The 13770-nt window shown below is 39.1% G+C and overlaps 1 protein-coding gene and 1 long non-coding RNA gene across 3 annotated transcripts in view; one reads left to right on the forward strand and one right to left on the reverse strand.

Annotated features, from left to right (window-relative positions):
* The window catches only part of LOC111974127 (transmembrane protein 150A), a 19243-nt gene extending 12705 nt beyond the window's left edge, over positions 1 to 6538 (forward strand). For both annotated transcript variants that reach the window (XM_024001717.2, XM_024001716.2), the window contains exon 8: positions 3269 to 6538. In XM_024001717.2, the coding sequence (XP_023857485.1) occupies positions 3269 to 3567 (299 nt within the window). In that variant the 3' untranslated portion in view covers positions 3568 to 6538. The remainder of the gene's footprint in view (positions 1 to 3268) is intronic.
* Positions 6539 to 11729: 5191 nt separating this feature from the next.
* On the reverse strand, positions 11730 to 13266 carry LOC111974938 (uncharacterized). Its single transcript, XR_002878745.2, has 3 exons — positions 13191 to 13266; positions 12734 to 12834; positions 11730 to 12025 (listed from the first exon to the last, which is right to left on the reverse strand). It is a non-coding gene; the product is annotated as an uncharacterized lncRNA (long non-coding RNA).
* Between the last annotated feature and the right edge of the window lie 504 nt (positions 13267 to 13770).

Raw genomic sequence — 13770 nt, forward strand, 5'->3', positions numbered from 1 at the left:
TAATAATAATATGCATATATTAGCATCTGGGACAGAGTAGGAGGCAGTTCACTATGGGCATGCAATTCATCCAAAAGTGAAAATGCTGCCCCCTATATCAAAGAAGTTAACACTGGGGCCCCTCAGGGGTGTGTACTTAGTCCCCTCCTGTATTCCCTGTTCACCCACGACTGCGTGGCCAAACACGACACATTCATTAAGTTTGCTGACGACACAACAGTGGTAGGCCGGATCACCGACAACAATGAGACGGCCTATAGGGAGGAGGTCAGAGAACTGGCAGTGTAGTGCRAGGACATCAACCTCTCCCTCAAGTGAGCAAGACAAAGGAGCTGTTCGTGGACTACAGGAAAAGGCGGGCCGAATAGGCCCCAATTAACATCGACAGGGCTGTAGTGGAGCGGGTCAAGAGTTTCAAGTTCCTTGGTGTCTACATCACCAACGAACTATCATGGTCCAAACATACCAAGACAGTCGTGAAGAGGGCACGACAAAACCTTTTCCCCCTCAGAAGACTGAAAAGATTTGGCATGGGTCCCCAGATCTCAAAAGGTTCTACAGCTGCACCATCGAGAGCATCCTGACCGGTTGCATCACCGCCTGGTATGGCAACTGCTCGGCATCTGACCGTAAGGTGCTACAGAGGGTAGTGCCTAGTTCATCACTGGGGCCAAGCTTCTTGCCATCCAGGACCAATATAATAGGCGGTGTCAGAGGAAAGCCCATAAAATTGTCAGAGACTCCAGTCACCCAAGTTAAAGACTGTTTTCTCTGCTACGGGCACGGGAACGGTACGGAGCGCCAAGTCTAGACCAAAAGGCTCCTCAACAGCTTCTACCCCAAAGCCATTAGGTACTGCTGAACAATTTCATAAAAATCGCCACCAGACAATTACATATGTACACTGCTGCTACTCGCTGTTTGTTTGTTACCTATGCCATAGTCACTTCGCCCCCACCTACAGTTAAGACGGAATTTACCATACACCTTAGCCAAATAACTTAAACTTAGTTATTTCACAATTTCCTGACGTTTAATCCTTGTTTTAATAATTCCCTGTGTCCTTAGGTCAGTTAGGATACACTTTATTTAAGATGTGAATGTCAGAAATAATAGTAGAGAGAATGAATTATTTCAGCTTTTATTTCTTTTCATTACATTCCAGTGGGTCAGAAGTTTACATACATCAGTTAGTATTTGGTAGCATTGCTTTAAATTGTTTAACTTGAATCAAATGTTTTGGGTAGCCTCCACAAGCTTCCCACATAAAGTTGGGTGATTTTGGCCCATTCCTCCTGACAGAGCTGGTGTAACTGAGTCAGGTTTGTAGGCCTCCTTGCTCGCCACACGCTTTTTCAGTTCTGCCCACAAAATTTTCTATAGGATTGAGGTCATGGCTTTGTGATGGCCACTTCAATACCTTGACTTTGTTTGTCTTAAGCCATTTGCCACAACTTTTGGGAGTATGCTTGGGTCATTGTCCATTTGGAAGACCCATTTGCAACCAAGCTTTAACTTCCTGACTGATGTCTTGAGATGTTGCTTCAATATAACACATCATTTTCTTTCCTCATGATGCTATCTATTTTTGTGAAGTGCACCAGTCCCCTCCGCAGCAAAACACCCCCACAACAATGATGCTGCCACCCCGTGCTTCACGGTTGGGATGGTGTTCTTTGGCTTGTAAGCCTCCCCCTTTTTCCTCAAACATACAATGGACATTATGGCCAAACAGTTCTATTTTTTGTTTCCATCATACAGAGGACATTTCTCCAAAAAGTACGATCTTTGTCCCATGTGCAGTTGCAAACCGTTAGTCTGGCTTTTATGGCGGTTTTGGAGTAGTGCTTCTTCCTTGCTGAGCGGCCTTTCAGGTTATGTCGATATAGGACTCTTTTTACTGTGGCTATAGATACTTTTGTACCGGTTGCTCCAGCACCTTCACATGGTCCTTTTCTGTTGTTCTGGGATTGATTTGCACTTTTCACACCAAAGTACGTTCATCTCTAGGAGACAGAACGCGTCTCCTTCCTGAGCGGTATGACGGCTGCGTGGTCCCATGGTGTTATAGACTTGCGTACTATTGTTTGTACAGATGAACGTAGATGAACGTGAGGTCTTGGCTGATTTCTTTAGATTTTCCCATGATGTCAAGCAAAGAGGCACTGAGTTTGAAGGTGGGCCTTGAAATACATCCACAGGTACACTTCCAATTGACTCAAATTATGTCAATTAYRCTATCAGAAGCTTCTAAATCCATGACATCGTTTTCTGGAATTTTCCATGCTGTTTAAAGGCACAGTCAACATAGTGTATATAAACTTCTGACCCACTGGAATTGTGATACAGTGAAATAATCTGTCTGTAAACAATTGCTGGYAAAATMACTTGTGTCATGCACAAKTTAGATGTCCTAACCGACTTGCCAAAACTATAGTTTGTTAACAAGAAATTTGTTTAGTGGTTGAAAAACGAGTTTTAATGACTCCAACCTAAGTGTATGTAAACGTCCGACTTCAACTGTACATGTACAGACTACCTCAACTAGCCTGTACACTGACTCTGTACCGGTGCCCCCTTTATATAGCCTCGTTATTCTTATTGTGTTACTTTTTATTCTAACTTTTTATTTTAGCCTACTTGGTAAATATTTTCTTCTTGAACTGCACTGTTGATTAAGGGCTTGTAAGTAAGCATTTCACGGTCAAGTCTACACTTGTTGTATTCAGCGCTTGTGGCAAATAATGTTTGATTTGATGTTAATTCTCCTAACCTTCTACAAAAAGTCAAATCTGATGTTAATTTGACAAAAGCTGGATCCCTTCTAGCCATTACCAGTAGCTACAAGCTAGGGTTCTTAAAACYTGATGACTGTCCTCAGAATTGTGAGAAGTTCTCAGGGACAAGGCTGATCTTTCTCCTGCTGGAACTAAGTAGGGGTGAAGACTAAGAACAGATGTTTTCCTATCTATCTGCCTGGCAGGCTCAGCCATACTCTGAAGCTCTCATTAACATATTGATGGATGAAGAAGCATATTGATATATCCCTGCCTAAATATTTCCACAGCAACAGTACTGCACTCTGTGAACCGTGCACTCATTAATGACCATAGCATATGTTGCGTCCCAAATGGCATCCTATTCCCTTTAAAGTAGTGCACTATATAGGGAATCGAGTGCCATTTGGGACGTAACCATAGATTTCTTAATGTTGCCCTTCCTCCTCCATCGATGTGGCTGTTGCTTCTCCTTAACCGTCTTTCCCCAGGTGGTATTTTCTTCATCCACGAGAGCTTTGTCCTCCAGCATGCGGCGGCCATCTGCGAGTGGGTCTTCACCGTGGACATCCTGGTCTTTTATGGCACTTTCACCTATGAGTTTGGCACAGTCACCAACGACACCATGATGGTCGGCCTGCAGCAGACCCACCACCACTCGGGGGTCATGATGGGCGGCGCGGCCGGGGCCATGACGCTGGGCATGGGAGCCAAGGGCCTCAAGTCCCCTGGAGGAAGTAGCACATCCACCCATCTTAACTGCACCCCTGAGAGTATAGCCATGTTGTAGCTTTGTGGGGATCACAGGAGGTCACCACGCTGCTGCAGAGGYGAATCACCACACAGGCAGCAGAAGTTAGGGCTCAGTGATAGTACTGGRCGCCAGGGGAAGGAGAAAAGACAAGACATTGAAAATCACAAGATATGATTGACACACCGGGTCGGTATTGCTGTATTGGCTTTTCGTGTTGTAATAAGCCGTCCGTTTCTCCACTACGGTCTAATTTTCTTTGCTTCATCAGCAGGAAGGAAGACTTACAGGAAGGGTAAATATGTGGGATGATGAGGGATGATGATGTTCTGAGTGTTTCCAAGATGACAGCTGGCACATGGGCCTCCCAGCACACTGACCCGATGATACCTTTTTTCTTTCTTAAAGATCAGTGTTTGACCGGTCACTGAGGCTTTTGCCAGTGTTCATCCTTGTCATGTCGGGATGGCAGACACAAACGGTTTCTTTTATATTATATTTTTTTTGTGGCACATTTTACAGACTTCCTCTACCTGGTGAATGAGAGAGTAGAGTACGTTGTTGGATTGATCAGACTTGGTTTGAGMTTTTCTTTTGTGTATACTCTGCCAATGTTAAAGCATCGTAGTAAAAACTATTGAATGTTTGAGAAGTGGAACTATTTATAGTATACTGTTATGTACATGACAGGTTGTATGCACACGCCTTTTTACTTATCAAATCAAGTATAAATGAACTGTAAAACGATTTGTGAACTCAGAAACATAATTTGACGAGACAATTTACACATTCTGTGCACAATATCTGCCCAATATCTCGAATAGCTGCCTCGAGGGCAAGTGATATAAACAACTTTATTTTTTAAATATTGTTTAAAATGATATCTCTGTATGTTTAGTTATTCCCTAGATAACATTTTATAGATGTATGAAATTCTATACATCTAGATGACATYATATGAGCATAGAATGCTCACACAAACCTGCTGGTCTGTTCTGCCCCTCTGTTACTGGGACAACCTCTGCGTCTCAATCACTCTTGCTTGATTTGTTTTATATTTCCCATGTTGCCACTGAATTTCCCTCACCTGTTAGCCACTGGTAACATGGCTTATTGTGTTGTTTTTTTATGAGGTCACCTTATTGTTTTCCATCTTTGTTGGTGAAATAATGGCCATTTTATCTGCCAAAGTAAAGTACACTACAGAGTATGTGTTTGAAGCCTTGCTTTGGAGAGTTTTGAACACATTGCTCTTTGTTATATGTCATAGTACAACATGTAATTAAATATATGGTTATAAATATGTCAACCGATAGGCTACGATCCATTTTAAAAGGTGCAAATATGAGTAATTGAACAACAGCTGTCTTATCTGAAAAAAATACAGGGGTATCTACTATTTGGATTCCAGGCTGGTTCCTTGGAAGCCTTATTTGGAGACTGTGGGCAACACAATCTCTGTAAGAAACGTCTCGTCAAAGCCTGTCATTAATGTTCTGAGTGAGATACTGTGTRGAGAACAGTYCTCGTATTTATAKAGCATCTCAGAGTAGGYGTCCTCTTTAGTCCCCCCACGTCCATGTAACCTTGTTCATTATGATAAAAGTGATTCAGCACTCCTACTCTGAGATGCTTTATGAATACAGGCCCAGTTGTATCGACAGTAGGGACTAAAGAGGATGATGCCTATATAGACCTTGATCGTTTCTTGYTAATGACGAGTGTCTGATGTGTGTCAACAGGTTGTGAGTATTGTTGAAATCCTTTCTGTCGTGCCTCTGATGTGGAAATGCATGAGGACATTTGTCGTTTAGAGTTGAGATGCTGCATGCATGTACTGTGGGCGACGGGGTGCAAAATTGTTAGACTGAAATAGATGTGTATGATGATATGACGACCATGACTTATGAATGACTTATTCAATTGTCTTTCTCATTGCCAAACATCTATAACTGAAATGGTACAGAATAAACCTCTCAACATTGTGACTGACAACCAACCAAATATACCCCAGGTGAGAGTCACCAGGAAACAAATGTATTTCTTTAACCAACCAGCGCCACCTTGAGGCCAATGATTGTCTCCACGTGGAGAAATCAAATGCAAGTCAGGAGTTTGTATGCTATGCTTTCTCTCTCTCTGTCTCTTTAGTAGGCCCCAGGGGCGGACTTTGCTATGTTGAAGGGGTTTCAATTAATTGAAACTGTCCCCAGCTGCCCATGGGAACCCCACTGACTGTTATTTAACAACTTTATATGGCCTATATATTCTGTGAAATAAATCTTTTCAATTGTGGGATAATAATCATATACGGTCATTTTCCATGGAAAAATGTCAATTTAAGTCCGCCCCTGGTTGGCACTTTTAAGATTAGTGATCTATGATATTATCACTTCCACAGTATTCTCTATTGGGTCATTGTGTTCCTGGTAGAGTATATATTAAACTGTACAGTACAGCCACTGGATGGTTTTTCAGCCAACAAAACTATTTTAAACCGTGTTTTATAGTTTTCTTCATGTCAGCTACCTCTGTGATTGCGAGTGGACTTGATGTTATTCCAGAGAAGATGCATAGATTGTATTTCCTATTCCTATAGCTGGAAAAGATGAGAATCTACACTGGAATTTGATGGGTTGGCTCTGTTGCTATAAAACAGGCCACACAGAAAAGACAAGAAAATGAAAGCACACTGGTGGTTTCTGATGCAAAKATTCTGTAGCTCCTGTGTATGTTCACTTTGTTTGATCTTTTGGCATTTTTCCCCTTATCCCGTACCAGCCAAAAAGTTTTTRCAAATATTTGATTTCAAATAACCTTATTTTCTGATGTATTTCACCACACTGTAATTTAGTATCAAGGTTAGACTTCAACAGGCAGCTTTGATGAAAATGTACCTACATGGGATTGGAACTATTCTGTGTAAACATTTGTGTTCTCTTACAGTGGACATGGCCAAAACATGACAAAATGGCATTTCTATACATGATTGTTTTTGTTAAAAAAAATAGATTCCTGCACTCTTTCAAGACGTGAGAGAATAACAATTCCAGTAGCAGAAGACAGCCTGTATGTTAAATGATGTCTTGAAATCTAAATAACAGCAATGCACATCAAATGTCTTGAAAGATGTAATAGTCATTTTATAATTTTTGAAAACTATGTAAAACGGATGGTATGGGAGGGAAGTCGATTACCCCCTTCTGTAAATGTGTGATGTATCTATCATTTAGCTATTTTTCTTTTGTCAGAGATTTATATTCAAATATMAAATAAAATTGATGAATTATAAGCAAATTCTTTGCTCTTCGTATTGTTTATTCGTGGGCAGAAGATGGYTAAATCATGTTTTATTACACAAGCTGAAGGTTTGTTTCGACATGACTGATKTGGYATGAGTCTCAGCTGTATCCCCTCAGAGAAGGGAGTAGACTGGCTTGGCAGACATTAGCCTACCCGCTAAAATTATATTTCCTCAATATTGCATAAATCAACATTAGGCGCKTACCTTTGAGCCCAGAACATCAACTTCTCTCTTCCGCTCCTCTGCTCTAGCCTTGTGAAACCACACTAACTYCAATGTGAGATATTGCAAGATTATTCAGGGTTCATGAGGCCTTTACTATAATTAAACGTATCATGTGCTCTCTACAAGACAGACCTTCGTTGTAGAGAGAGAAATATGGCAGAACAATTATCACTGCCTTGAAATAGTGTCTGTTCAGTACTGTCCACATTTCACAGCAACTGTTTATTTTAAGGACTCAGCAGTTGGGGGTTATTTTGTCATATGCCAACTGAGATACACATTGACATGAAGCACAAACCAGTTATGCCAGCCAGACCAACAACTGAATGCTATACATGCTTTATAATCACCCATTGGACTTAGTCTGTGTGTTAACAATGCTGGGTCATTCAACAAACTATTTAGTATTTGAGGAAATGCGATTGAGTTGACCTGAGAAAAACTACAGTTGTGAGATTGGTCCTTAATCTACAATGCCTTCAGAAATTATTAACACCCCTTTACTCTTTCCTAATTTTGTTGTGTTATAGCCTGAATTAAAAATTGTTTAAATTTAGATTTTATGTCACTGATCTACACACAATACCCCATAATGTCAAAGTGGAATTTTGTTTGTAGAATGTTTTTTAAATTAATACAAAATGTAAAGCTGAAATGTCTTGAGTGAATAAGTATTCGACCCCTTTGTTATGGCAAGCCTATATAAATTCAGGAGTAAAATGTGCTAAACAAATCGCATAATATTTAGCATGGACTCGTGTTCAATAATAGTGGTTAACACACATTTTTTATGATTACCCCATCTCTGTACCTCACACYTACAGATAATTGTAAGGTCCCTCAATCGAGTAGTGAATTTCAAGCACAGATTAAACCACAAAGACCAGAGAGGTTTTTCAATGCCTCGCAAAGAAGGGCCCCGATTGTTAGGTGTAAAAATATCCTTTTGAGCATGATGACGTTATTAATTAGTCTTTGGATGGTGTATCAATACACAGAGTCACTACAAAGATACAGGCYTCCTTCTTAACACAGTTGCCGGAGAGGAAGGAAAATGCTCAGGGATTTTACCATGAGGCCAATGGTGATTTTAAAACAGTTACAGAGTTTAATGGTTGTGATATGAGAAAACTGAGGATGGATCAACAACATTGTAGTTACGCCAGAATACTAACCTAAATTATATATTTTTTCATTTTACTAGYCAAGTCAGTTAAGAACAAATTCTTAATTTTACAATGATGACCTACCCCGGCCAAACCCTCCCCTAACCCGGACGACACTGGGCCAATTGTGTGCTACTCGATGGGATAAAGTGAAAAGATGCCTGTACAGAATAAAAATATTCCAAAACATGTATCCTGATTGCTKCAAGGCACTTAAATAATACTGCAAAAAATGTGGGATTTTTAAAAACTTTTTGTCCTAAATACAAAGCGTTATGTTTAGGGCAAATCCAACACATCACTGAGTGCCACTTTTCATATTTTCAAGTATCGTGGTGGCTGCATCATGTTATGGGTATGCTTGTCATTGGGAAGGACTAGGGAGTTTAAAAAAAAATAAACTCAGTGATGTGTTGGACAGCTATAAGCACAGGCCAAATTCTAGAGGAAAACCTGTTTCAGTCTGCTTTCCAACAGACACTGGGAGATGAATTCACCTTTAAAGCAGGACAATAACCTATTAAACAAGGCCACATCTATACTGGAGTTGCTTATCAAGATGACATTCAATGTTCTTGAGTGGCATAGTTACAGTTTTGACATAATTCGGCTTGAAAATCTATGGCAAGACTTGAAAATGGCTGTCTAGCAATGATCAACAAATCAACTTGACAGATCTTGAAGAATTTCTAAAAGAATAATGGGAAAATATTGTACAATCCAAGCATGCAAAGCTCTTTCTTTGAGACTTTTTTAGGCTCTTTGAGACTCTTTGAGACCCTAAAATACTTACAGCTGTAATCACAACCAAAGGTGKTTCTACAAAGAATTGACTCAAGGGTGATTACTTAAGTAAATTAGATATTTCTGTATTTCATTTTGAATACATTTGATACATTTTCTGAAAAACATGTTTACACTTCGTCATTATGGGGTATTGTGTATTTTTATATTTAATCTATTTTGAATTCAAGCTGTAACAGAAAAAAATGTGGAATAAGTCAAGGGATATGAATAGACTATGTTCACAGGTTTTTTTCTGTGCACTGAGTGGTGTTCATTGAACTTTCTTCAATATCCTATACCAGGGTAGGGAGTTACTGCTGGTGCCAAAGCAATCAACACTATAAACAGATTGTTTTTCAAATCTGACAAATGTGAGGCCAGCAAAACATATGCCATTTAAAAATCTGCTTTGGTCATTATATTGCATCTTGGGGGGAAAGGAAAAGGAAGAGACATGGTATGACATGTTAACGCAGGGAATGTAGAGAGAGTTCAAACTGACTGAACTGCCTCAGTATTCCTTTCATATTGTATAATGATCATCCATCATTTATATCTGTATCAAAAAACAGGTCTTTGTACAATTGACTGTATATAAAACTGACATATTTACAATACACACGATAAAACATAATAGCTAAACAATATTTTTTTGCATCTTTTGTCAATTGTCAATTCTATTGCGACCCAATGCAATAAATGTGAAATAAGCAATAAGTGTGCTCTGAGCCACTATGTGTACATGGCTACATGTAGATACTCCAGTCTATGTTCCCTCTGTTTTCTCTTATCCTTTAACAGGTTTCGTAACAGGCTGACGCTGACCATTTCTGTGTCCCAAATCAGCCAAATGGCACCCWATTCCCTATACAGTTTTGACCAGGGCCCATAGGACACTAAATAGGAAAGAGGGTGTCATTTGGGACACATCCAAAGTCTCAACTCTAAATGGGACAAGCATTATGATTATGATTTCCCATGCCAGAGTTCCACACACACCTTGTCCGTCTTAAACTCCTCATACTCTGGATTGTCGGTTGGTAGCTCGAGTCGGCATAGCGGACAAGAATTGGCCTATAAAGATACACAGCAAAGGTTAGGATTCTCCAAGGGTTATATATTGTTCAGGTAAATAGTAAATTCACATCATAATCGACAGAATTGATCCGTGTGTGTGTGTCGATTCAGTGGCCAGGCCCTCAACTTCCTTAACCAGGGCAGGATACAACCAGAGTGAAAGAGGTSTTTGCAGYGCATCTCCCGCACTGTCTCCTGCTCCTCAAACTCCAGCAAACACACAGGACACTTCAGCCCTTTGCTGGATGATGGGAGAGAGGGAGTTCAATCACAGACAATAGACTACACTTACAGACTACATTGGTTGTCGTGCGAGCAATTATAATGAATTCCACAGATTTTTTTTTTAAATAATCAAATATTTTTTAACGGGGTGGATCAGCTTCAACATTGCAAATAGATTGCTTCTTCTATGAATGTAATATTCTGAATCATTTCCAATCCCACATATTTAAAAAAATATATATATATTATTTTAAATATATATATTTAAAATGTTGATATTTAATGCAGGGCCGACAGACAAGTTCCTTACTTTCTCCCCCTTCCACTTGCCTCTTCCATTTTTGCGGTAATGCTGCAATTAGTTGGTTGTAATTTTGGATAGAGCAGACATTTCCATATATTTTTGTTAGCTGCATGTGTGACATAACTCCACCAGTCCTATATATGATYTAACTTACCAAGATTACACTGTACATTTTTTTTTCAACCCATTTGTATATTTGAGTTAAACCATAATATATGTTGTAATATTTGTTGTGTCTTTTCTGGTGGYTTGATCCGAAATTGCAACCGACTTTCTATGGCTTGTTTTAAAAACAGCAATATTTTGGAGAGGATATCATTTTCAAATAACCGAAAGTGAGAGGTTGTAATCTGAATAAAGYGAAAAYGGCCATTCTTGAACACGGGTTGAGCCATTCTTACTAATCTGCTAGAGAACTAATTTGGATGTAAGTATATKTTTTGTATGACTGAAGCCTTTAGTGAGAGGTCTAATGCTATAATATTTAATAATTTCTGCCCTCCAAATTCATATTCATTATATAAATAGGCCCATTTAATTTTGTCTGGTTTGCCATGCCAAATAGACTGGAATATGTTTTGCTCATATCATTTAAAAAACAAGTAATTAGGTGTAGGCAGGGCCATAAGCAAATAAGTAAACTGGGATATAAATAAAGAGTTAATCAGGGTGATTTTTTTTCACAATAGACAACTATTTTCCACTCCATGGTAGCCAGATATGATCTATTTTTGCTAACTTTCTATAAAAATGTATTGTAGTGAGATAATTTCTTTCTTTCGGAAGATAAATACTGAGTATGTCCACCATTTTATTGGTAATGTACACAGTAATGTAACAGTTGAATTTGTTTGTGATCCAATACCCAACACTTATCATCATTTGGTTGTAATCCAGAGAGGTTAGAAAAATTATCTAGATCCTCTATGAGCCTATGGAGGGATCCAAATTGTTGATTTAAAATAAAACATMAATCATCTGCGTACAAMGACACCTTTGTTTTAAGCCCTAGATTTCTAGCCCCTTGATATTATTGTTGTATCTGATTTGAATAGCTAACATTTCGATGGCCATAATAAAAAGATATGCCGATAGTGGACAACCTTGTTTTACTCCTTTTGACAGTTTAATACTTTCTGAGAAGTAGCCAACTGAAATGTATTACCACATACGAGAACACATTATTGTTGTCTCATTTTTGAAGAGACAGTAGCCTATAATTCCCAAAGGTTGTTCACAGCTAAAGAGGGTAGTTTATGCAGGCAGCAGGATTCACCTGCTTGCTCTGGGGATATGACAACCACAGGTAAGGTTTGGACTGCTGTTTTAGCAGCTGGGGGAGGAAGATGCTGGTCCCAGTCTGATAGGTGAAATGCTCCTGAGTCAATGTCCAGGCCCTGCATCAAAGACCTACACAGAGGTCAACAGGCATTCAGTGGCAGTGATGCAAAATACAGACTGGATTGTGTTTTGCCAGAAGATACAGACCCTACACATGTATACACTGCACTATGGGTCGGAACACAATCATGGTTACATTAAGACACTGTGGAGCCGGCGCGAGATATGTGTCGGAAAACTTACCTCAATGCAGGGATGGGATGTGCCACTATACTCTGAATGTAACCTTTATCCACACTGTTCCATCAGGAAGATTGAAATACTTCTAGTTTTCCTGGAAAAGTGCCCTTTTCGTCCTCATTCAAGCCAATAACATTAACCACTGCAGCCATTTTGGAATGTTAGTGTCAGCCAATCGGCCCATTTGTTGTTCTAGGTGATGTGRCATTCGATAATGGCTGCTGTGGCTCCTGCTAGCTAGCARGAAAAGGGCAATTTTCCAGGAAAACTAGCAGTATTTCAATATTCTCGTTGGAGCAGTGTGGATAAAGGTCAAATTTGGGGTACAGTGGCATATCCCATCACTGCATAGAAGTACGTTTTCCGACCCATATCTTGCGCATTCTCCACTGGTGTCTTCTTATTAATGTACCCATGATTGAGTTCTGACCCCAGTGTAGATCAGTGTAAACAAGCGTAGGGTCGGTATCTTCTGGCAAGATTGTGTTGTGTCTCCCTTGAGCTGGCAGCTAYCTAGCTAGATTATTTTATTCTCACCTGGCCAGCTCTGGCAGTGCATTCTTGCGGTACTGTTCTTCAGGATTCGTTGGTTCACAGTCATGTTCATCAAAGTAAATAGCCATCTTCTGTTTACAAATCTGTGTAACATCAAACTACTGTATTTTCCTTAGTTAGCGACATTAGCTAGCTACTAGCTAGGCATGAAACTAAGCGCATTTGACTAATTTTGACCTGGCTAAAACGAGATTTAGCAGAATTACACTCAAAGCACAWGTTACCTTCCCATTTTCAGTTGATTCAATAATGTTAGCTAACTAGTTAACGTTACACATTTAGCTAGATATAGTGGCTAGTTAGCTAACCCCTCTGCTGCTCAATCACTCTTTTATTGAGCTGTTTTAGCCAAATTCTTGAATACAAAGACACGACAGTGAATATACTGTGCTATACTGAGAAATCTAATTAAAGTTATACAAAAGTTGGCTTATATTACCTGTGTTTTGGCATAACCTGAAACATGCAGCAACTAGCCAGCTAGCTACACCCAAAGATATTTGACCAAGGTAAAGTTGGTTTTATATTCACACATTCGAACATTCAACAGACATTCATCAGACATTCAACAGACATTTGCCAAAAGCCATTTCAATTGTAAAAAAATCAATAACTAATTCATTGATTGTCACATAACATTTGATTTATAATATATGATTTATTCTATAAATGTCTAGCATACTTTTACAACCTTTGTTTTGAATAAAAYAATCCAGTTTTGATTTTATGGAAATACATAACATCTTTAAAATGCAATTTAAAGCTGTATAAATCAATAACTAATTCACAGTTTGTCACAGAATCATCAAACTAGATATGATTTATTCTATAAATGTGTATCATATTTTTACAACCTTTGTTTTGAATACAAATTCCAGTTTTMATTTGTTATAAATACATAAAATCTATAAGATGCCGTTAAAAGCGGTATAAATCATATGTATGGGAGGGGTTTAGGATAACAAGATATGGTACAGGGTTGGTTTGGGATTATTATTGATAGTAGTTGAAATAGGGGT

This window comes from Salvelinus sp. IW2-2015, linkage group LG15, assembly GCF_002910315.2.
Source record: "Salvelinus sp. IW2-2015 linkage group LG15, ASM291031v2, whole genome shotgun sequence".
NCBI classification, from domain to species: domain Eukaryota; kingdom Metazoa; phylum Chordata; class Actinopteri; order Salmoniformes; family Salmonidae; genus Salvelinus; species Salvelinus sp. IW2-2015.